Source organism: Chroicocephalus ridibundus, chromosome 2 (assembly GCF_963924245.1).
Source record: "Chroicocephalus ridibundus chromosome 2, bChrRid1.1, whole genome shotgun sequence".
Classification (NCBI taxonomy): domain Eukaryota; kingdom Metazoa; phylum Chordata; class Aves; order Charadriiformes; family Laridae; genus Chroicocephalus; species Chroicocephalus ridibundus.
Genome location: NC_086285.1, coordinates 122806768 through 122832899, shown reverse-complemented (window position 1 = coordinate 122832899; position 26132 = coordinate 122806768). Strand labels below are relative to the sequence as shown.

The following is a 26132-nucleotide window of genomic DNA, read 5'->3' as shown; positions in this document are numbered from 1 at the left end:
TGTGTTGCCTTTATTTCCAGACCTCGAGGCCTGCTGTTTCTCATTTTGAATTCCAATCCAATGGCAGGTGCCAAGATTCAAATGTATATTATCTATGGGCAGTAGGATCAGCCCGTTTGTGTAACATCAGTTGAACTGAACCACTCACTGTGCTGGCTGCATTTTAATATTTTTAATCTTTCTTTGGAAGGCATGCTATTTTGGTGAGCAACCAAATGCAGTCTAAGCTGCACACAAGAGGAGATCTGCAAATGGGTTTCTAAATGTAGCCTTCTGTAAAATTAAAAAAACCAACAAAAACAACAAACCAAAAAACTTAAAAACATGAAACTGAAGAATCTATTAGGTCCAATCCACCCACCGCCATCTGGAGCAATAAGTTATCTATCTTATTTATCTGAAGAAAACTTTGGACATGACATGAGCAGAAATGAGGTGAATAAGTTGAGCTGAAATAATTTGTACATTAATCTTTTAAAACGTCCAAGGCCAAGAAGGCTGATTTTAAGAACTGCTGAATGACATTACCATAATAACGTGAAATAGACCATTTTAAAGGCAAAAAACCCTGTTCCCACTCAAGTCAATAGCAAAATCCCACTGACTACAATAGTAGTGGGATTGGTCTGCTAAGTAGCAAACCATGCTTTAAAAAAATCAATACTTCAATTTTACAAGGTAATATGGATAGCCGTATAGTTGCCTATTATCAGAGCCCGTAGTCTGTGGATTTTATCTCCCTAATAATACCGAGGTTCAGCACCTATCTTATGAATCATTGAGAGGGAAGACATGAGCCATTTCAAAGCGTTTCCCCTGCCCCGAGCCCAGGAAGCAGGATGCGCTGCACCGAGTGTGCCTCCATCAGCAAGGATTACTCGGAAATGAATGACTGCCTCCCTCTGAAAAAAAAAAAAATAAAAAAAAAATAGCATTAATCGCTGCGGATCTCGCTGTAGCGTCTGATGCCCACAACTTCCATGCCAATTCTTAATACGTGTCAACAATCAACAGAAATGCCCCGAAATGGGTCAGGTTTTCACCTCGACCCACACCACGAAAAAAAATACGGGTGACTTCTTTCGTTTTGCATTTCCCCTCTTGCGTTTCAAGCGTTGTCATTCAAGAGAGCGCTGTATCCCATACGCTCCCCTTTACACAAAGGATATACGTGGCTGTCAACAGAAAACAGAGCCAGACTTTGGGGAAGGGGCTGTATTTTTCCTGTTTTCATTCCCTGGAGCTCAAACCACCCCTTGCGATAACATCCTGCCTCCCTCCGCTCCGGGGCACGCCGTACCCCAAACCCCGTGTGTGATGGGAGCTGAAGCGGCGACAGGCCGTGCCTGCGCGTGTGTGTGTGTCCGTGTGTGTCTGTGCCCCGTGTCCCCCCCGCCGGGCTGCGGTGCGGGGCGGGGGCGGGCCGGGCGGCGGTGACCCTGACTCCATCGGACATAATGAGCGCAGCGGTTCGGCCGCCGGCAGACATTTCCCTCACCCCTCCCCCTGCAGCCATATGGTGCCGCACACAACGGCCGCGCCGTGCGGGGATGGGGCCGGGGGGGGCGGTGGTGGTGGTGTTGTTGTTGTTGTTGTTGTGTGTCATCCCGTTCCCCCCCGCCCCCCTTCTCCCCGCGTCCCCCGGGGGTGCCGGCCGGTGCTGCGGAGCGCACCTTGCCGGGGACGGGGGGCTGCGGAGGGACCATCTGCCGGGGGCCCGGGGCCGCCCCGCGGGAGGCAGCCCGGCCCCGCGACGCCAGCTGGGTGCGGGGGCTGCCCTGAGGGGCGAGGAGGGGGCCGGGGCGAGAGCGGGGGGGCGGCCGCCTTCCACCCCCCCACCCCGCCTTTTTCCCCAGCCCGCTGCCGGCTCCGCCGCCGCTGCGGCTCCATTAATTGATTCAGGACCCGGGCTGGCATTGAGGGCACGGGGGAGGGGGAAGCGGGGAGAGGGTGCGGCTGTGCCGCCATCGTCTTCCCCCCTGCTTGTTCCTATGGTAACAGTGAAATACCTCCGGGACACGCACACCCGCTCCCCACTCCCACTCGCGAAGCGGGGGGGGGACCCGGCCGGGAATGGCCACCGCGCCCCCGATGCCGCCCCCCCCCCGCCGCGCTGCCCGGTTCCCATGGCGACGGGCTGCGGCAGCACCTGTGCAGCTCCCGCCCGGCCATCGCCCCCGCCGTCTCCTTCCCCGCCGCCCGGCTCCCCGCCGCAGCCCGGCCCGGCTCCCGCGGGGGCCGGCTGCCAGGCTGTGCCAGCCCTCCAGAGAAAGGGCTGCGGTGGGTTAGGGGCGGGAGGGGGATCCGAGCCGGCCCGCAGCCGCCATCCCGCCGGCCGCCGGGCCTCGACCTGCGCCCCCGCGGCCGGGCAGCGCCGGCCCCCAGCCAGCCGTTAGCCAGCACCCCCGCGGGTAAACGTGCGGGCGGCCGATATCGTGAGGTAAAATGGTAGCTCCGGTGTATTAGCTGTGCAGCAGGTGCCCCGTGCCCGCCTGGTGGTTACTGCCGGCAGTGGCAGCACCCAGAATAACGCCAGCGGTGGAGATGGGTGGGTGATGGCCGCCGCTGTCCGGAGCTCTCCTGGGGGTGGCCGTGGGTGGGTGTCCATGCCAGTCTGCCTGGTTCCCAGCAGAGGATGGGTGCTGGTGTGTGTATGTGGCACTGGTGAGGCCCCACTTTGAATACTGTGTTGAGTTTTGGGCCTCTCGCTACAAGAAAGACATTGAGGTGCTGGAGTGTGTCCAGAGAAGGGCAACGAAGCTGGTGAAGGGTCTGGAAAACAAGTCGTATGAGGAGTGGCTGAGGGAGCTGGGGTTGCTCAGCCTGGGGAAAAGGAGGTTGAGGAGAGACCTTATCACTCTCTACAACTACCTGAAAGGAGGTTGTAGCGAGGTGGGTGTCGGTCTCCCAAGTAACAGGCAATAGGACAAGAGGAAATGGCCTCAAGTTGTGCCAGGGGAGGTTTAGACTATGTATTAGGGAGAATTTTTACACCTAAAGGGTTATTAAGCATTGGAACAGGCTGCCCAGGGAAGTGATTGAGTCCCCATCCCTGGAGGTATTTAAAAGACGGTTAGACGTGGCACTTAGGGACATGGTTTAGTGATGGCTTTTGTCAGAGTGAGGTTGATGGTTTGACTAGATGATTTTAAAAGTCCCTTCCAACTTAGATGATTCTATGATTCTATATGGCTAGTACCGATTTCATCAGGGCGGTTCCAGATGTCCGCAGTGCTCTTGCACTATGGCCATTTAGCCTGTGGATATCACAGGCCTCTGGGAACTCAAAACTGCGGTTTGACGCAGGGAAGCCCTTGTCTTTGGAAGCAAGCCCCAAGTCTCTTAAGTAAATTCACCGTACCATGATGTGATGCCACATGAGACCCTGCTGGCAGATGTGGGGCTGCCCAACGGCAGAGCAGTTACATATACTTGCTGTAAATAGTGACATGTCATGGTTGGCATGGCTTGAGGTGCAGGGAATGGAAATAAAACCTTGCACCACTGTCACTGCTAATCTTCACCCTCGCTTTCTGCTTTTGCCAGAACCCAGCACTTAAGACACCTCTTCCTTGCCAGCCCTGGCGCTCTCTTACCATGTGTATGTGGCTATGTGGTATGTAGCATAGTGTATAGTTGTAACTATTGCTGAAAAGTAGTGTTGCTCAGCTTTTGGCCCTCAAGGTGCTAAACTGGCTATTGCAGGCAATACAAACATTTGCATATCGTTCTGATGTGAAAATGTGGTCTTGGGTCCCTGATGTGCAAATATTAATCTGCTCTGTTCTGAAGCCAGGCATGTTCCTCTGAAGAAGGCTTGTGAGTCCCTTCCTACATGTAGCTGGGTGGGGCAGCCCAGGAACTGGGAAGAGAGGGTGGACAGGAGGAATGTCCTTAGCCCCAGGTACTAGAAGAGGTTTCTCTTTTAGCTGTAATAAGAGAAAACTATTTAGCTTCACTGTATGCTGGATTGCGTGTCATCGAATACAGCTGAAGGGCTCCCATTGTCTTTAGTAGAACACAGCTGAGACCTAAAAAGAGGGTAAAATACCTGACCAATAATAAAATCACCCATGAAAATAAAAATTGAATTCCTTTGTGAAAAACTAACCGCATAACCGCATCTGTATCCTAAAGATGATAATGTGAAAAAGAGCAGGAAGCTTTCTCATTCTTTTTAGATGTTAAAATAGCTTAAAAATAGAGTGTTATCAGTTGTTACAATTTCATTGAGAGTCCCATGGTGTTTGTAATCTTTTCTTGAAAAATCCCATCTCCAGTCAAATGCTTGTGAAAATTCTACTTTCGTGTTAAAAAAAAAATCAGACAAAAATCATTTAGTAATCCCCATAGCTGTGTGGAAGAGATTGTCAGTCTTAGCAACAACTCACTGTCAATTCTCAAAATCTCTCAAGGACGATGGGTATTTCATTATCAGCCTTTTGACTGATGAGTGCATAAAATGCTAGTGGTTAGTGTGGTTCTAGAGACTGACAGTATTTATTTATAAATAGCAAATGGTCTTGCAGGCTGCTGTTTGAGAACTTTCACTTTAAACTCTGCAAATACCCCAAATGGATCCTGCAGACTTAGAAACCAGGAAACAAAATGAGTGTGTTTTCTCCTAAATCATAAGATTTTTCAGAACAATTTAATGATTTTCCATACCCTATTTCATTAACTCAAATGCCAGTTAAATAATTATTCTTAAAACAAAGGCCATAAATATGAAAGATGAGAAAATGAAGGATAAAATTTCAGCAGAATCCTTTCAACATAATGCCTAGTCTAGTAAGCTCTTTGAAAAAAAATTTCAGAAGGTGCTCAAAATAACAAAAAGAGACTAAAATTTAATTACAGAGATAGGAACACTGAATACATCTTAAATTATATAAAGCTCAGCTTCATAGTAGGGGAGTCTAGAAGCTTCAGTTTCTGAAGTTTACAAATCAGATTGCAAAAGCTTAATACAAAAAAAATTGCATGAGTATGCTGCACCATAGAGCAAGCTCTGGAGAAGGACAGCATTCTAGTAAATGGCTTGCTGAAGACTGTATTTCCCGGGTGCCATCTCACCACAACCAGGAGGCATTCCTTCTGCAGAAACACAGGAGCACAGGAGGATGCAATGTGAAAGCAACATCAATGCCATTATTTCTTGGCCCCATAATTGTAATGGGTTGACTTGTGTGGGACCAAAAATGCAAAATAAATTGCTACAATCAACACAATCAATAACTCACAAGAATTAATTCAGAGGATTTATATGGCTTGAGTTATACATATTGTGAGTTGAGTTAATCATAATGGTTCCTTCTAAACCATTATAATCATCACCATGATAAAAAGAAGTGTGGCCAGAAGGTCAAGGCAGGTGATTTTCCCTCTCTACTCTGTGCTGGTGAGACCCCACCTGGAGTACTGTGTCCAGCTCTGGGGTCCCTGGTACAAGAAAGACATGGACCTGTTGGAGTGGGTCCAGAGGAGGGCCACGAAGATGGTGAGAGGGATGGAGCACCTCTCCTGTGAAGAAAGGCTGAGAGTCGGGGTTATTCAGCCTGGAGAAGAGAAGACTCTGGGGCCACCTTATTGTGGCTTTTCAATATATAAAGATGGCTTATAAGAAAGATGGAGAGGGACTTTTTACCAAGGCCTGTAGTGACAGGACAAGAGGCAACAGTGTTAAACTGAACAAGGGTGGGTTTAGATTTGGTATAAAGAAGACATTTTTTACAATGAGGGTGGTGAGACACTGGCACAGGTTGTCCAGAGAAGTTGTGGATGCCCCATCATTGGAACTGTTTAAGGTCAGGTTGACTGGGGCTTTGAGGAACCTGATCTAGTGAAGGATGTCCCTGCCTGTGGGCAGGGGGTTAGACTATATAATCTGTAAAAGTCCCTTCTAACCCAAACCGTTCCATGATTCTGTTACTGTCTCTGTAAGTCATGATACCCAATATAACTGAGGTCTGGAAAGGATGAATACAAGCAATAGGATGCTAGGCTGGATGCTGTCATCTTAATAGTTTTCTCTATTTCAGTGAATCATAGAATATACAGAGCTGAAACAGATATACTGACTGGAGAAGGGGTATCTATAAGCTACAAGCAGAAACAAGGAGACAAAAAAAAAGACAAAACCAAAAAAAGGAGCAGCTGAGCAAGAAATCTAATAGGAGAAAATGAAATGGAGCAACCTTTTTGCTTCAACATCCAAAATCTGAGGGAGTTTCAGAAGGATTTTTTTGGGTATCTTCAGAAATCATAAAATGGGCTTGTCATAAAGCCTGAAGAAAAAGTATTCCTGACCCCTGGAGAAGGAGAGTGCAATGATGGTACTGTGTTGTGAAGTACCCTCAGATGGCAGGTTACTGTTAAAAATGACTGAGCAAGAAGGAAAATGGGCTGTAGTGGTGAACAGATAGTTGGGATAAAACCCCAGATACAGAATGAAACCCCATCCTAAAGGCATTGTACCAGCTAGTGACAGCTACCTCAATGGTCTGTTCATTTTTCTTAGGCAACGTTTAGCCAGCTTGCCATGACAGTAAAGTATTATTGGATCAAATCGAATTTAATTTCACACGCGCCCATATGTAAAAAAACAAAGACACATATTTACCAGACATACAACTGTGCCTGATGTCTCCCCGGAAAGCAAATTCCAGGATACACGCAGAATACCCCCAATGAAAAGTTATGCTAGAAATGATTTGATTTGATGGGAAATTACTGTGTCATTTCCTTTTAAAGACTGTAGCATTCAAAATATAGTACTATAATAGGCTATTTGCACAGAACAGAACAGGGCTTGTCTGCGTGGTCTTTTTAACATCTTCTTGATGATCCATGCTGATTTGGCAGTTGAAAATGTAGGATTTTGAATCTAGAGATTTCCTAGTGAGGGAGAACTAGCCTTCTATGTGGTTTGGGTACCAGGTGTGATTCATCAATAAAGTAATAGCATATTTCTCTTAGAGCAGACAGGGCTTAAATGATGTAGATAAAGTACGTATTCAGTCCACATAGCTGACTCCATCTGTTGGTGCAAGTGCTGCAAAGCCTTTTAGGTTATTTGGAGATAGTGGTTGCTATAAAGTGCAAGCAAATGAGTGGGTGCAATGTATTTACAAAGAGAGGGATGTGATTCAAGAATTCCTACTACGCTGGCATCCTTGATTTTACTAGATGTTTCACGATACGCATGATCTCCTTCTGGAGTGTATGTTGGGAAATGTAGTCCAGGAAGAATCAAGCCTGATGTAATGGAAAGGTGAAGGTTTGAGAAAGCAAACTGAAGCTTCCTGTAGGCACAGCAGCATCTCAGAAGATGCAGTTTAGTGTTGAATTGATGCATAAAGAAACAAAATATTGCATTTGCAAATTCAGTCCTCGTTAAGGTTTTGTTCAGCAGAATAAAAATGTTGTCGTTCATGTTGTCAGCAAGATGAAAATAGATGTTGGCTGTCCTTGTAACATAGATTTGAAGCTTTATACCCTTAGCCATCTCAAATGTGTATGTAAAACTGTGCTCTCTGTATCTGTATCAGCTTTGCTGAGGAACTAAAACTGATGATAGTCTGTCCCTATAGTCCTTTGCAGGCAGAGCATCATTTTAAAGAGAACAGGACAGTTTGGGAGGTTGAGCCGTAGTTTATTAAAATCAATGTGAGTCTTCGATGGGATTTTTAATTACGTTATTATCAGTGAAGAAAGAATGTGCTAGACCCCTAGCGAGGGAAGCTGTTCTTGGCAGGAGCTGAGCAGGAATTGGGAGCTACGTTGGAAACAAGGCAGTGATGCAGTGATATGGCGAAGCCTTAAGGTGGTGATCACCTATTTCTCACTGCCACTGAGAGGACCTTGCTAACTCTTCCTCAGCAGATGTGATCTAGTACGGCAGAGAAACCTCTATTTCCCAAATGAGTCCTAGAGAGTGTTAGTATCGTGCGTGTCTTCCAAGTGAACATAACTAAGGAACAGCAGCACAGCAGTCTGCAAACCTTTTGTTGGCATGGGCTCAGCCAAAGATTCTTTATTTACCTGTGCTAGTCTGTAAAATAGTGTCTCAGAGCCAGTGATGAAAGCTACCTCAGAAGAGTCATTTAAGATGAGACAGAAGTACATCATAAGCAACAGAAGACAGTCCCTTTTCTGTCAGGGGATGGGCTAAGTGACTATTTGATTTTTCTTTCATCTGTAATGTCCCTGACTTTGTATAGTTCTATTAATCTCAAGAGATCCCATAGCGCGTTGCAAGCTAAACTGTGAATTATAGCTGGCTCTGTGTTGGATGGCCGTATCCATCAGTCAAACTGCACACAGCAAGTGTACGTAATGAGAGGAAGAGAAACATTGTTGTCATTATTATTACTGAAGACATCCGAGTGCTGTGTCCCATTATCTTAATACAACCAGTATACACTGAGGAGCGAGAAAATGGGCAGGTCACTTAATATTGGTGAATTATGGTTTTGCTACAGTTTGAATGCAGTAGTTTAAACTAAGATATTGGGAGACAGAGCACCAAATTCTGGTGAACTTGATGAATAATATAGTCATTATACTGTGTTTAGTACATAATTGAATTCTAATGCTATGTTTCTACTTTTCTTCCTCTTCTGGTAAACAGCTGAGAAGCTTTATTCTTTCTATATAAAGAGAGAAAGCGCAAGTAACGATACCTACTCAAAGAAAAATAATATAGTGCTTGGTTCATGTTTTGAGCACAGAATTGTACTAATAATGACAAACATTCGTATAGTTTGCATATTAACTGCTGTAGATATGAAAATATAATCATGAACTTCAGTTATAGAGAACAGACTATTTCATCTGCATCTTTCGTTTTCTTTCATCGACTGTGCTTTACATATACGAATATTAGCATGGGAAGCAATACTGTATGGTAGTAAATTCATGGGCATGCCTGGATTAAGTCAGAGACTTGTAAACATCTGATTAATAGGGAGTTTTCAACTTGCAAATACTCTGATTTCCTGTCTTCTATCGTGCGTCAGATATTGGGTAAATCTGGTTACCTACTTATTCAAAACGCCTATTTTTGCAGTATTGTTGAGGAAATAATATGTTTTCCTTCGTTATTTGACTGTTTCTTTGATTCTGTTAAAAAAACAAAAGGGATGGTGGACAGCGTCATTAGTGATCAGAACTAGGGTGTACCTGTTCACTAAAAAAATGAAGAAGCTGATATTTATAAAAATTAAGAAGCCAAATTTACCCGATACAGCAGCATTTGCAAAGTCAGTGTTGTAGTTTGTAATTACCGTTGATTTGAACTCTCTGCTGTTTAGGGCACGCTCCAGATTTGATGCAGGAAGTGTTCTGAGTAAAATCTGTGTAACTGAAGACCTAACTCATTTCTACTAGGAATTTATAGTCTAGACATCTATGTCAGTTTCAGTTTCAAAGCAACATAATAAAGGAAAACAGGTCCATTCACTTTCCTGTTTTACAATCAGTAATACACATGCATGTTAGATAAGATTGCAAAACATTTAAAAGAAAATTCATAGAGGCATATCTTTTAAGTATAGGCGTTCAAAGAAGGGGACCGCTATGCAGTAAAGGTCTGAATGAGTGACACGACAAACATGAATTTCATTGCCAGTGGCAGAACAGACACAGATTTTGATTCCCAGCCCTCAAATGAGTAGTGGTGCCTGAGCATGCCTGAGAGAACATGCACACAGTCCCTGTGGAAATTGCTAACCATAAATCTGTTTAAGCTCTGAAAAAAGTGTTTGGACTCCATGAGGAGCTGCAGATAGACTGAGAGAGGAGTAAGGGGGAGAAAAAGTAATAAGTAGTGGGGAAAATGCATTTTATCTTCCTGCTTCTGTAAGAAGAACCAATATCACTCCCCCAAACATTTCAGTGCTCTTACTGCTTCCAGAAGGAAATAAGAAGGAATAATATAATAAAATATATATTATATAATATTATAAATAGAATAATATAATAATAATAATTAGAAGGATACCTAAGTAAGGCAAGAAAGACTTACAGTTCTTATAGTACTTCTTGAAACAAAGGTTGGTAGAGTTTATTTAGAGAAAAACTGAGTCTACTGGGCCTTCAGAGAAGAGGCTGTTGTAGATGGTTGTATTCTCAGTGAAAATAGAGTTTGGTGGGTTTGCATGAAGGTTCGTCATGTGTAACACTAGCAAGTGTTTTCTATCACATGAACAGCTTCAATATAATATTTCATACAGAATTATTTTCCTTCTAATGGAGATTACCAAAAGGGTTCATAGGGGCTCCCTTTTTCAATCGCCACCACCATTTTTCTCTTAGACTCTTTTTAGATATATATTTCGTTTACATCAGTGTACCAAAAATTAATTGGCAAGGTGAAACTGTAGACCAGTGTTGAAAATTTCTCCTAAGCAAAGTCTGGCTAATATTGACTTCAGTGTACAGTAGCAGCATGTTTGTGCTGAATGGTGATATGAACTCTCCATCTGCAGATGTCAGCCGCCTAACTATCACGCTGGTCAGGACTGAACATATGGTTGAGCAGTGTTTTTCAAAACTTGGTTCTGCTGGCAAGGATTGGCCTCTTCATGCTGTGGAGTTTGTTTACGGTTGGGAAGGGAGGAAGAAGAAAAGGAGAAAAAAAATTGGTGTAAATGATCTGACTGTCGGCAGCAGTGCTTGCTCGCAGAAGCACAGGTTTTTGCATCTGGCATTTGTTCTTGCCTAGGTTACCCATGAGAGAAAAGAGCTGTTGTAGGAGTGAAAAAAAAAAAAGAACTAGGGAAATCTAATTTAATTAAAGAAAAAGCCAACCAATAAGTTGTTAAAGAGTCCCACATAAGTCTGCTGAGGTAATTTCATTTTGTAAAACCTGATCTGTGCGCGCGCACACACACACACACACACAGAGTAACAAAACTAGTACAAAAACCCCAAGGTTCTTTATTTACCAACTAATTTAGTTTGATGATATCTTTGAGTGCACAAGCCCTTCCTCAGGTCTGAGATAGGATCAAAAAAACTTAGGGTTTTTAATGTATTTTTGGAAGGATAACTTTTGCACCCCTCCTAATGAATTTTCCTGAAGAACATGGTTAGATATTTGGTTCATGGCATTTCATGGCTACACCGAAAACTTATTTCCAATATCTGACATTTGCTGCCTCTGTTTCCAGATCTGGTGGAGAGATTGTGTATCCAGTGTTCTACCAGATTTTTCTAGGTGCTGTGTTGCTTCATCTGAGAACAGACCCTAATTCTCCCTATGGTTCCTACTTTGCTTATGTTCGTCCGTCATCAGGGCTGTAACACCACTACTGCTAAAACCGCCTGTGGGCAGAAGTCGTGTGCCTAGCACAGACCCATGCATTTGGTTTTTCACTAATCTGACCGCTGAGTCCCCAGTGGCCTGTATCCTTGGTCAGGTAAAGTTACCTGTGCAATTAACAGCGAGCCCCTTCGTCATCCCTGCCTGTTTGTCCTTGCAGAAATTTTGAGGGACCTCCATTATAGGCTCTTAGTTTATACTCCCAGAATATTTAGTCTTGGAAGTACTTCTTCGCTCCCTGCAACAAACAGCTTTCTTCCAACGTGGGAAGTATATTGGTAATGTGGTCAGAGAAGCAGGCCATACATGGAGCACGGGGTGCCCTGGAGACTCCCGTCCCCTTTGGCACTGGAGCTGGGGACAGTTCTCATTATTCTGCGCCTTGCCTTCGCAAGCCAAGTTGCCTGGGTTATATCAGCACCAAGGTTTTGTATGGGTGATGCAAAGTCACTAACGTTTTCTCATCTGTCCCTACCATAAGCTGCCTGTATGGCACCAGTGCAGCTTAAAATCTGATCCCCAGTCTTTACTGATGTTGCTAATGAGGTTACCAATTAATGGCACCTAATGGTCTGTTGTAGCAGTGGTTTTGGTGATGGAGACAGCTGCCCTCTGGGAACTGTGCTGAGACTGTGAGCTCATTTTGTATAAGCAAGTGAACAGCTGTTGCAGGAACATTGATGGGAGAGATTAGGTCACACACTTCATGTCCCTGCCACCCCAGGGCAATTCCTTGCAGTAGGCAGCAGGTGGAAGGTGGAAGCAACTTTAAGGGACAAAAGCCCTTGCTGGCGTTGGACCCAGAGATCTAGATACAAAACCACTATATCCCATTAGCAGTCTTCTGATCCATCCTGTTCCCCTGACTTTTTGAAGTATTTTACCAATGAACTAAGATTTTGAGGCAATTTGTTATTTTTTAGAAGTTTTGCTGCTGAGCTGTGTTGATCTGTGGTGTGGTATCTTCCTCGCACCTGATTGCAGTATGTAACTCGTGGCACTTGCATATCACCTTATTTATTCAAAAAGCTCCCTCTGTGAATGCTCTTGCATCAGAGGCTCATGAGTATTTGGAATATAATGTTAAAATATACATTTATTTTCACAGGCAGCACTTTGGGGTAATGAGTTCTCATTATTTAAGCTTCACTTTAGTGTTAGGTTACTTTTGGAATACAGTAGTTGCATTTCATCAGTCTGAAAAAAGGTGGCATTATAGATCTACATTGCATTCGCCTAGTGCTTGAGTACCTGTAAAGTATAGCACACTTTAAAATTGTGTAATTGTTCATTTTTGGAAGACGACAGGAATGTTAACAGTTAACAGTACCTTGCCCATTTCTTTTTGCTGAACTAATGACAATACCAGATATTATAATTTAGAAAAAAACCAAAAACATACCAAACAGGTCCACTCTAGGATTCACACCCATTCATTTTAAAATCCCCTGTAGTCAAAAATATTTGAAGACAATCAGTTTTTTTGTCCTGGTAACCTTATTTGGGAAAAGCAAATCTTTTCCTCCTCTCCGAAGTACTTTATAGCTACAAAGAACTGTCTATTTTGAGTTGAAAATAAAACTAAGTTGTGTATGTATTGTCATGCTAGTAACTTTTAGAAACAAATTTTCATGGAAATTAATGACGTACAGTGTGCTGAGCGGTCAGAGTGGGGAGCTGAAGTCCCTTCACTTCAAAATACTCACCAGGAGAAGCTGACCCTTCCAGATTACCTGCGAGACTGAAAAGGCAGTTCCCCTGCTAAGCATTTAGTTTGGCCTTGCAGTCTTCTCTGGAAAAGTCTTGCAGTAACTTTTTATAGCTTGGCAGATAGAATTGTCTTGTAAAATTTATGAAGAGTAGAAAGACATGAAAAAGTATTTAAAGGGAATGTAATTTCAGTATTTGTGCACTTAGTGGTCACTTGCGCTTCACTGAGTTGTTATCCTTCTATTTTTTTCGCTTAGCCTGACGGGGTATTTACAATTTTCTGAGCAATTGAAGAAATCTGTACACAGAAAGATTACCACCAGCCTCAGAATGGCTTCTTTGAACTTTTTTTGGGTGTCTCTTAGTTAGGAGAAATCTCATTTTACAGCTCTCCTAATACTTACCTCTATGTTCAGTTTTACTTTCAGTAAAAGAATAACATGTTACTTTAATGGAATGAATTTTCATCCTGTTTCATGGTAGAACTGAAGTCTTGGTGGTTTTTCAAGCTTAAAACCTGCAATTTCTTAGAATTTACACAATTACAGAAAATTCTGGTATAAGTTCCTCGTACCTAGCTGTATCCTGTAATGAATCATTGAGAAGGAATAAACACATTAAAACTTTGTTCATGAATGTGAGCTTAAACAAAAACTTCAGTTAAATTTGGCTATGTTACGTTTCTGCTCCGTTCAGTTAGTCCTTGGTGTCCCAGCTAGGTTTATTAGCTCTCAGCTGCTTACCAAACAGTGAGTATGAAGTGGGCAAGTGAAGTCTGCTGGATATTTCCGGGACCGTAGTGAATATTTTCAAAAAAATAGACTTCAAAGTCAAAACTTAATTATTTCTGATAGAAAACTAACCCACTAGAAAAGAGACAGCATCTTTCAGGGAATGGGAAAGAATACAGTCTGTTTATGAAAAAAAAAAAAAAAATTGTAGTGCTTCTCTTTTAAAATATAGACTTCTGAATAAACTATTCAGAAATGGGCTAAGATCAGAAATTATTTTCTAGATGATTTTTTAAAATGAAGAATTCACTAGTAAATTATAGTTAAGTTCAAATTAATCACCGAAAACTTAATTGCAATTTGCTGAATTATTTGTGTGTGTGTGTGTGTGTGTGTGAGAAATTGACCAGAATGTTCACTTCTGCAGTGCAAACTGCCATCTCCCCCCAGGTGTTGTAGTGTGCTCTCTCTCTCTCTCTCTCTTGAATTCTAGCTTTAGTTTAATTGGAATTGTCCCATACTTTTCACTGAATATGATGCATTTAATGCCTGGGTTAATTGCTCCTATATTAAATGTACCAATTCAACAGACTTTTGTAGACAGAATACAGCATTAATTTGCTTTCTCTGACAAAGACAAAAAAAAAAAGAAAAGTAAAAAAGACCAGCTGTAATAATACTGTGCATCTCATGATGACAGTATCAGCTGTGGTTTTAACAGGCTAAGTAGGCAGGAATTTGCTGGAGAGGAAGGCAGGTAGAGGGAGTAATGTGTCAAATATGGTGTCCATGTCAGAATAGGTGTTTGTTAAGCTTCTTTCTGCTCACCCCAGTTATACCAGGGTCCTGTGTGTCCCTGGGCTAGGTATTTAAGTATCTTCCTCGTCCGTTTGGGTAATGTTCACCACAATGTGCACAGGTGAAAAATCCCATCTCGCTGTCTTACTAAGGAAGCTATGGCTGCATCCACACTGGCATTTTAGTTTGGCAAAGGGATGTGCCTTTGAAACAAAGCCCCTGACAGTGCTTGCTGTGCTTGTTTCACACCGCAGTGGATTTTGCAGTGCAGGAAATGGATCCCTTTCAGTAAAACAAAACTGTCATTTGTTCCAGGAGTACACCTACTGGATTGCAACCAGAAGTGGGTGTCCAGTGTGGGGGGACCAGGTTAGAGCTAGTCTGAAATTAGTACAGTGTGGATTCAGCTCCTGGGTATATCAACTGCTTTGGTCTACAGATCTGCTGCTCCTGCGCTGCCCCGCTTGCTCTCATAGATACAGCTTGTGGTGTTTGGTTAGCCTGCGTCAACAAACTTCACAAATAGTAAAATGTGGCCTGTATTGTGACCTGTTTTTGTTCAGAATGGTTGTGTAAATGTTTAAGCACCTAAGGAAAAAAAATAAACAGGTGTTAGCACACTGAGGGAAAACAGTATTCAGACCTCAGTTAAGAAGTCACTCTTATCTAGGAAGAGTAAACTGCAGCCAGGGCTTGCCTGTCCTGTACTTCTCACTGGGGTCTTCTCTGCTATTCCTTCAGGACTCCGAGTCCACTTGAGGTGGCTTTTTGATATTGCCTCTTGCCTCCCATATCCATGCTTATTTTCTGTAGGAGACACGAGAGTACATAGACACGTTCCACATTTCATTTCTAAGCTTTTCTCCTGCAGTAGCAGTGATGATGGTAGATCTGCCTATCTATCCACACTTCTGAAGAAAGATTAAAAAAGAAAAGTTTCTGCCCTTCTCCAATATGGAAAGAGCTTTAAATATTTATCTCGGAGACCACTGGCCAGGTTATTATCCTGTTCATGCCAAAAGGGACTCTGAAGGTACCTTGTGTATCATGAAATAATTTCCAGGCTCATTTTACTACACTTCAAGGGAAGAAAGGTGACAGACCTTCCCTTTACGGTTTGGCAAGTTGGGTTTCACATTATCTCTAATTGCCAGAGCTTAATTTAATAGAGCTAGATAGACCATCTAATAGACCAGATGATGGCCTCACCTGAAATGACTCAGTAGGATAGTCCTTTTAGGTAGGATCTTTTAAGCTTATATGGTAGTCAGCATTCACCCCTTATTGCTTGTCAACAGACATTTTGTTTTGGTGCTTTCTCATCATCTGGACTGGTCCAAGAGATAAAGCAGAAAGGGACTTCTGCTCAGTGTTGATTTGGTCTCTCTTATCTTTCCTGGGTGTCTAGAACTCCCTCATCAAGACAGTCAGAGGACTTTTTCTTACCTACAGCTTTCATAAAATCCCCAAACTTTGTATCCGTTGTTTAGTTTTAGGTTCTCATCTCAAATGGCATATTAATTTGCTGTTTTACTTCACTTTATTCTCTTTATTTTTGTGATCTATTTCCACAATTAGTTTGACTTGTTGCTGCCATATCCCAGCTTAGTTGTTTAGTCTTTGTAGGGTTTATTGTTCTAAAGGTTCCAGAGAGGACTTGAGAGCTAGAAATGGTTCTGGTGTGTATCATCTGCCTTAATGTAACTCTGATTTTTCATATCTCCATCTGCTGGTAAAAGATGAGATTTGCTGCTCAAGCATCATATAATGAGTAACAGAAACTATAAATTTCAAATAATAAATACCCCTTTCACTGTTACAGAGACTTTCCATTAGGAACTGGATAGAAATGCTAATTTTACTTTTAGGCTGCTTAATAATAGCTATAAAATACTAATAACTTATGATCTGTTTTGGATTTATACCTCACTGACAGGAATGAGTTAAATATAACCTGGGAATTCAAATCAGTGTGCTGATGAAACTAGATTTGTTCATTTCTATGGGAGTAAGAGGCACTCTAAAATGGTCATCCCTCTTTAAAAATATTAATATTTTTCCAATTACTGAGCAAGCAGGTAAAGGAAATAATGTATAATGGGGATTTCAATCTGATCATTTATTATCTTATTTCTGCAGAGAGGTATATAAGGCTCATGTTACACAGAAACTACCACTGGTTCCTCCTAACAGTTATAATACAAAGGGAGTAAAACACCTACATACAATCATGTCAGGAGCTCATTATGCAGAAGCTAAAAAGGCGGGGTTTTATGAGCAAAACTTTTTGTAAGGATATAGTTCATTCAGAGCACAATGCTTCAGTCAGCACAAGACTTTGCTTCCTATCCAGAGGAAATGCATCTTCAAGACCGCAAAAAGTGGTACTCGTCAGCAGAGTTGTGGTGACACAAATGTGCTTTAACTCTGCTGTTGTCTGAACTGGTATAGATCAGAAAAATGTTACACGTTGTATTTCTGCATTCAAAGCAGTATTACATTTATATTTGATTTATGTTGTGCAATGAAATTTTTAGGCTGATTGTTATTTCCATCTATTCCTAATGTTTTGTAGATGCTTCTGGCTTTGATGCTTTTACAACAGAGGTTTTTATAGACCTGAACATTTTCTATAAAACCACCAACCAAGACTTTACTTTTGTTTTCTATTGCAGTCTATCATGTATTTATAGAAATATTTTTCAAATAGTTATATTCATTCTTGAAGCAAGAGGGTGTTTTATGAGACCTATTTCCCCCCCCGAAATTTCAACAAGAGATAGTGTAGGTATTCTCCAGCAAGGAATTGCAAGCACTTTTGTTTCAGTGGCTTTAATTTTAAAGGCTTGTATTAAATTTTGTTCTCCTCTGCAAACTAACTGTAAAAATGCCAGCCTTTCATTTAAGAGATCTTTTTGCTGTCTTGACTAAGAGTTTTATCTGTTCACTTCACTGGCAAACTTTTTTCCCTTCTTTACTCCCATTAGCCCTGTAGGTTCCTCTTCAATAAAAGAGACTGACTCTCTCCTCAAGCATCCTTGTTCAAAGGGATCCTTACCACTATCCGAGAGGTACAGAACTCTCTGTAAAAGCCAATTCTGTATTCTTTGTGTAGATATCTAAAACCAACCAACCAACCAACCAACTTTAATCTCGGAGTGCAAATGGAATTTGCAGGGCTGAAAATGAAAAGAAACGTCTATTTATTTGTATCCTAAGAACATAGGAAAAACACTGAATAAACGTAAAAACAAGAGTAAACAGGAAACTCTGCAATGTAAAGAGTAAAATTAAGTAACTTCTCACTGGTAGAGATTGAAACCATTCCAGCAGTTATAAGGATGAATTGTATTTTGGCAGTGCCTGTCACGCTGATGGCCAGAGAGGAATAATCTGAGACAACTGGTTTAGAATAGGGGCATACCTCAGTGATGGATGAAGCTCAGCCTAAAAGATTTAAGAGTCTAAGTCCAATTTTTGAAGTGAAACATTCAGTGAGGCTTCCATTCCTAAGTCATTTTTGAAAGTGGGGCTTGGACTCTTGCCATGACAAATGAAAGTCCTAAAAATACCTCAGTGATTTATAAATATCCTCCTTGCTGTTCCAGAGTTGTTAGTACCCAAGTCACTTTGAAAATGGCATTTAAGCTTCTCAGTTGTAGAGCTATCAAGAAGAAACTCAATTAACATCTAGTCTATCCAAGACAGGATTTACTCAGACTGTCCCTGACAGCTATTTGTCTAACCTGGTCTCAAAATCCTCCCGTGACAGAGATGCCAGAGCCTCCGCAGGCAAACTATTACTGTACTTGACTATCCACGTCAATAGTAAGTTTTTCCTAATGTCTAATGTAAATCTCCCATGCTGTGGTTTAAGCCTATTACTTGTCCTGTCCCTTGTGGACATTTCATAGCCTTTCAGACATCTGAATAGCATATCACGTATTCCCTCATTCGTCTCTTTTTACCCTTAGTTGAGGTTAAAAAAATGTCCCCTTAGGCACTGTGAAATATTTTACCCAGAGCCAGCTGATAAAGTAGAGCTGCTTTGTTAATGCCTTTATGGAATACCAATTTCAGGATAAAAGTGTAGTGTAATGGCATATGGCAGGAAATCCTGATACAACTGTGTCCACTTCAGAGTCTTTTTGGTTTAAATAGAGATTTGGGGTTGTATCAGTTTCCCCGTTCTGTACTTATTGGATGTCAGTATTGGGTTATCAAAAGTCTCAGTAAGCAGCTACCTTATTCAAGTTACTCATCTGGCGTATTGCTTCTGCAGTTATGGCTTACATCTCTGCACAGCATTGTGTGTTGCCAGATGGACTGAACAGCTTACTCACAGCAACTCTTCTGCAGCACTGCAGGGTTTCTCAAACAAGGTCTACCTTATTGCCTTATACAGCACCAAGTAGAATGAAGCCTGACCTAGTCATTGTCCAGGCCCCACCGCATAAAATTATGATGAAGTTACAAGTGTAGAAGTTAAGTAATAGTACTGTCTTCCCCTGAAGCAGTTTTGACTCAATGATGTAAAGCGTTTTTTCCTGCCCTTTTTGAGTGACAGGATTTTGAAAGTTTGTGTTTGTTTTCTGGTACTTCAGTTAGGAGGCATGACAGAGAATTTGTGCAAATTTTGCTTCCTTGTATTTTTAGAAGTAGTAGCAATGCTTACCGTTTTATTCAGCTGGATGGAGAAACAATTTCAAGAGCACACCCACTTTATGCTTACCTACCTTTGGGTATCAGTGTCTGGGGAGAGAGGTAGGAGGACCATCAAAGAAGAGCACTGCACACTATGGCCACTGAAAGCCGCAGAATGAGTTTTCTTGTTGAGTTTCTTCTTTGCATGTATTCCTGATGTTTGCATGTGTCAGCTCTGCTGAGGTGGCATCTCAGGTTTTAAATTAATATGGTTGTAATGCGTTTCTCTTTAATTAAAAAAGAGAGCTGCCCCGTAGGAAATTTCCTAAAACAAAACTCATTAGTAATAAACAGATTAAATCTTTATCAGTTAATCAACACTATAAACTTCTGAGTGTTCAGAGAGCGGCGTGAGATAACGGTGTCGTCATAATAAGAGTGTTTGAAATCATTAGGGTTCCCACTGTGCTGTTTGGGTGGTGAGAAAATAATGATTGAAGATGAGACCTCCTACAGGGCTCACGTGTGAATTCCCCTAAAGATTAAAGCTGCAAAGATCTAGATTTTATGTTGGCCCCATGTCTAAAGTTTTTTTTTAAATAGCGGGCAATAATGGTGGGCAATAGCAAGCAAATTCTTAATGATGCTGATATCAGAACCAGTCATGATGTGACAAAATTTTTGAGCTGGTGGTTAGTGAAATTTTAGGGACTGTTCATGGGGTGGGAACCTCTCTGCCTTCTCAGAACACTTGTTCCCAGCTGATCTCTCTGAGGCTGTAACTGTGGTGGAGACTGCGCTGCAAATTCCTCATGTTCCTCCACCCTGAATCCTCAGCACAGTCACTTCTGTCAGGACTATGGCAATCATCTCATCATGCACGCGAGGAAGTTCTGCTCTGGTCCAGTTGCCTGCTGTGCAGGTGGAAGGGACAATGTAATTTTGGGCAAGGACCTCTTTGAAGAAGGTTGGGGAGAGGCAGGGGAATAATGGAGCAGGACAGAACAAAACTTTTATGGCTGGTAGCATATCAACAACTCCTAACCTGATATAATATGGAGTCATGCACATTTAGGAAGTTATGCTATAGGGCCACTGACATTTTCTCTGGCACTGCTGGGAATGTGTCAGAGCTCGTCTGTGTCACCCTAGGGGGTTCTTTGGAGCCATTGGGATAATTTGGGTTCTTTCCATGAACTCTATAAAAAATAAAAGCAAGTGGGCTGGAATAAAAACAGGGGCAGTGACAAAAATAAATCATGTTTGTCCACATCCAGCAAACTTACTGGAATGGGTTAGCAAGAAGTTATGAGCAGGGGGATGGCAACTGGGAGTCGTATGTAACTATTGCCTTTTCATTTCTCATCCTTGGTCTTTGTTTGGTCACCGCAGCAATAATTTCGCATGTTTTGTCACAAAAGGGTCAATGTAAATGAGTTTTGTTGTGGCATGAATTACAGCAGCAGTAACAGTATTATCAAACGTGTTAAGTTTGGAATGCACTTACTGCTTCAAATACATGCTGAAGGTTAGGTGACACTGCTGCCTCCAGAGTGGAGGCTGTGCTGGAGTACCAGTGAATTGGCCGTTCTTATTTTATTCTTCATATACTTATGTTGTATTACAAAACCCAGCCGGCTTGACAGATTCTTGCTCTGGAAAAAGAAGAGTCCCAGTTCCCGCCCCTTCATTAGAAGTGAATCCATAGACATCTGGTAAAAAAACCCAAACAACTCCTATGGATGGTCCTATTTAAAAGGCATGAATTGAACTATACTGATTAATTTCAGAGACATTGTGTACTGTTTATCTTTAGAAGTCTTTAGCTACCATGGCACTATCACTTTTGAAAATCAGATGGTAGGTGTCCTCACTTTTCTGTCACTTGTTCCAACCAGACATCTGTGTGCAAAAATCACAAATTTTAAAAATATCCTTTTTTTTTCCTCATATTGTGATATGTCTTTGTGGAGTATATTTTCAAGCAGGGTTTGCAGGGGTAAATTGTTTGTAACAACTTCCTTTGTATTCATAATTACAGTCAGCTCTGTCACCTGTGAATTAAAACCTTTTATTAAATACCTTTATGAAGTGCTAGGTACAGATTTACTGGGAGGGGAATGCGAGGATAAAAGAGCTGTTGCGTTCTTATTAACAGCCGCATAATGCATTTCTGTGACATGTGTTTGGGACTGCCTCTGCCTTTGAATCTTGTTTGTGCATTTGGAGAAAGTAACACAGATATTTTTGTTCCGCTTTTTTAAATACTGGAGTGAAAGATCACTTTCTGTGGAGAGACCAAATGCCCTGGCTTGGCAAAATGGACTGCTTGCAAGAGTCCATATGATCTGACTGATCATACAACTTTCCTACAGTACTGTTTCTGTCGTTCACAGGGTGGGTGACCTTCAGATCTCAGTGGAAGGGTCTTTAACTTCCTGCTAAAAAAGGAGAACGCGTCCCATGATTATCATAATTTATCTATTCATCCCATCCTCCTTACTTTTTCTTTTATCTTTTTTTCCTTTTCAGGATGGAGTAGGTGTAGATGAGAAGCTGTCTTTACGGCGGGTAGCCGTGGTAGAAGATTTCTTTGACATTATCTATTCCATGCATGTTGAAACTGGGCCTAATGGAGAACAAATCAGAAAACATGCTGGACAAAAGAGAACGTATAAAGCAGTAAGTAAAAAAACCCAACCAACCAACTAAAAGTGAATGGCATTCTCTAAAAGTGTGAATTGTTTGGGTTTAGTCACATGGTATGCAAATTGTGTTTTTTCCAGCTGAATTAGTACTGCAACCCTTACCCTCAAATTTATTTCAGAGATCTTTCAATAATGCATGAAAAACATACACATGCACATCACACATTTCTTGGGTGATAAGGACCAGATCCATTGACTTCAGTAGAGATTTTTTCATTGGTGCAAGCAAAGAATTTACTCTTTCTATAACGGTTTGACAATTTCTCTAGTAACTCTGTATTAATTAATTGTTGTTAAATGGTTGAAGTCTTAAAGAAGACCTAAAAAGTATCGCCACAACTTTGCTAAATGAGATGCTGCACTTCAGCATATGAATGAACTTGCCTTATAGTTTATTGCTGCAGACTACGTATACTTAATGGTTTAATAGCATGAAAACTTGTAAATATACTAAATTCAAAAGGCTGGAAAGCTACGAGGTACAATGAGAGAAGTATTGAGAAGGCAGCTCTCACACTTGCATAGACTGTCTGAGTAGAGAGAGATGATTATTTCTAAGATTTTTAATTATACGTTGTTGCTTGACATAACCACTTCAACCACTGCCTTAAAATAGCTATAAATACCTTCTGTGCTTAGTGGCACAAATATAACACTTTCTTTCTCACGGAGAACTAATGAAACATTTACTGCACTTTCCCAAGGTGCTTCAAATGTATGTGCTTGCCTGGATTTGGATGGCCAAACTTCCATGCGCAGGGCTGTGATAGTGCCAGGCACGCTCAGCAGTTGATCCTCGTCTGCCTGCCCAGCTGTTTCCAGCTGCTGAAGCACTGGGGGCTCCCCCATGGTGGCAGGGCAGGGACTCCCAGCCAGGACCCGTCCCACTGCCCTGGCCAGGGCGCAGGGCATCTGGGCCACCTTTGCCCATGGCTCCAGCACGACAGGGCTGGTGGGGGGCTGCGCACAGGGCCCTGAGGTGGCCTGTCAACCTGAACACAGTGTTGTTCACCTTAAAAACAACCTGTAGTTGCGTCAGCCATTTTTCGTCAGAGGTCACCAAAATGCGAGGGAACTCCAGGTTTCTGATACCCACATCTTCAATTTTAGTCATAAGAAATAGCTATTTTTCTGTTACTGTTTTTCTTTTTTTTTGGGGGGGGGGGGGGTATATTTCTTTACTATGTATCTATGAATCCCTTCACAGATATTTTATTTATAGGTTATATTGTATATAGTATATTGTTGTGGGATAAGCTCTTGGCAAAATTTCTTATAATTTGTTCCCAGCGGTATTAACCTTAAGATAGATATATGAAGGAAGATACCAGTCATCTGGGTGTGCTTTTGTAAGGCTTGGAGTGATATTTCAGGGTGAACAAACACAAACGGTCTAAATTAATTTTCGTCTATCGCTTTGGCTGTTTTGATACTGGGTCTTCTCTTTTAGAAAGCATTAGAAAAGTAATATTTTGGTTGACCTTTCTCTTCCTATTTTGTTTTACTTCAGTAAGCTGTTCAAAGGTATAGGTCAGAAACTTTGTATAATAATACACAAGTATAAGGAGTGCTGCCAACTATATAATAAATAATACTTACAATAAATACAATACTTCAAGTCATCATTCTACAAATACATGCCAAGTATAATATTTACTACCATAAGAATCCCATGATTCCAGGTCAGATAAGAAATATATTTGTTGTGAAGAGCAGGAAAGACAACTAGTGTCTCTTCGGTGAGGAGAACTATTTGTGCAGATTCAGTAGCCTACACGCATTCATCTGATGTCAACCTTTATTGCAATTGATACCTGAGCTTATTACGTCATTATGAGCAGAGGATAAGGATGCCCAAATTTTGTGTCGTTTCCAGAGTCTGCAATATTTGTGCATTCATTTAATTGCATATTAGTTTAGTAAGGGCACTGAGTCATATTTCCCAAGGATAGTATTCACATATGTAATTTTTAAAGACTTCCACAGATTAAAAAAAGGAAAAACTCCAGGACAAATTAGTATCAACTCTTGCTCTCTATCCTGACATGAGAATTAGGTTAAGTAATCAGGCCTCAAACTCTACCAGACTAACTGGTATGCTCCTTTACTGGACCTGTCCATGAAAATACCTTCACTAAAAATGATGAGCTGTAGAGTTGGTCTGTTCCAGCAAGGCACGCAATATCTATCTATCTCCTCTGTGGCACTGCAGGAAGAAAGAGGTAGTGTCTTGGGTGACTGTCTCACAAAACATTATACCCTAAAAGCTTTATAAATCAAACTGAGGTACTTTGGTGGGGTTTAATTTTATTAAGTGACTTGGGAACAAGATTAATTTAGTCTTGTTTCTTTATTTACATGTCAAAAGTGAATCATCCTTGAGATCTGTGAATGTATTTATCATGCATAAGTATTCACCACATAATTTGAGTGAAGAGAAGGAAAACACAAACTGTATGCTACAACTGCTATTTGTTATTCATAATTCCTGGCATGTGATGATCACATTGCTTCTGCTCTCTTAACTGGATAACCAAAACATTTTAACAGAGAAATGATGGGGAGAAAAACACCACAATTTTTGGTACAAAATTGCTAAACTTCTGAAATTCATAAATATTGTCATGGATTTTCAGTACTTGAGTATTTCTAAAAATTTAATGGCACATCCCTAAGAATTGAAACATATTGATTTTAAGTCATTAATTTGCTTATATGTGTGTGTCTATTTTCAATAGTGAACCTGATCCACTCAAAATTTTGAATAGCACTCAAGCATGATTAGAACGGTAATGGAATTGTCAAAGGTGACTTAATTAACTACTGTTTGCATTCATATAGAGTAACAAACTTGGAATAGGTAGGGTCTTTTTAATTTTTGATAGAGTCACCCCAGATGCTGGAGTGCTAAAACACATTAGTGTGTCTCTCTGAAAGCGTGTTCAGAACAGCTTACAAACTCAATTAGTGAATCTGTAATCTGCACAGACTTGAATATGTTAACTGTGTGGAAACGAATGGCATTTTTACAACTGATTTCTGTGGGGCTTCCTACAGCGGTGCTGCACAGGAAGATAAATAGGATATGGTGCTTGATACCTCTAAAAGAGCTGCATGTTGGAGGGGAGCCTTTATATTTTAATTGGGGCAGCAATGTACCAAGCTCAAACTTTATGATTTCATGGCACAAACCCTATAGATTAATTCAATATTTAAGTTTAAAATAAGCTCCTGTTTTCTTTTCTGCACACTAACAAACGAGAAGGATCATGTGGGAGAGTAACCTTGAAAATATGCAAAAAAAAGAAGCTTCCCATTTCACTGGCAGGTTTTGTGCTCATTTCAAGTGCCCTACTTGTATACAATATAAGATTGATGGGCTGTGTTCCTTGCCAACATAAATGTAGGTAGATCTACACCAGCAAAAAAAAGAGACCTGACATATATATAAAGTGAAACCAAGAACTTCAAATCATATCTGGAGTACACCAGACTGAAGGAATACTTAATATGATGTTTATAATATCAGCTACTTCCGCAGTTCCAAGGGAAGCTTACAAACAGGGAAAACGTCAAGGGCCTCGATCTGGGAGATAATTCCCTCACAAAGGCAGGATATGTGACACAAGGCCTGTCCGAGTTGGTTGCTCAGCAGGGGCACAGGTGATTAGGAAGGCGCAGAAGGTGAAAAGATCATGTTCCTTGGTGCCAAGGAAAGTAGTGATGCCCAAACAGGTCCCTACTTGTCCTGCATTCCCCCCGCTCCTCTGCTGGGCTCCATAGCGAGGGGGGTGGAATGTCCCAATGCAAGGAATTGGTTAAGCAGCTGGGAGAAAGTACCAAGCATCCTCATAGGGGTGACTCTGGTAGTACTCACTGTTACAGCTTCGTGTCCTAGAGGAACTGCATTACTTTGGGATAGTACTTTTCACTCTCTGTCCTAAAGGACTTATTTTTGTGTAGGCATCCCACCCTGAAAGGAGAACTGCAGTGTCAAAGTGGAGATGGGGACGCATGGGAGAGAAGTGTTCAGGAAAAGAATCCATCTGGTATATTGGCAAAGGCGTGCAACAAGTGCATAGTGGGCTTTTTGTGCCTTTGTAGAGCTGCTTTTCTTGATTTAAACTATTCAGCTGTGTCTAAAATTTAAATTCAGGTGCTGAGGGATATATCAGATGTGGGAGTAACTGGGAAAAGTTGTGGCTACAGTAGCAG

The 26132-nt window shown here is 41.5% G+C and overlaps 1 protein-coding gene across 4 annotated transcripts in view; it reads left to right on the top strand.

Annotated features, from left to right (window-relative positions):
• Positions 1-26132, top strand: part of NOL4 (nucleolar protein 4) — a 196057-nt gene that overhangs the window by 12689 nt on the left and 157236 nt on the right. For all 4 annotated transcript variants that reach the window (XM_063326797.1, XM_063326798.1, XM_063326796.1 and 1 more), the window contains exon 2: positions 21742-21891. In XM_063326797.1, coding sequence (XP_063182867.1) covers positions 21742-21891 — 150 coding nt within the window. The remainder of the gene's footprint in view (positions 1-21741; positions 21892-26132) is intronic.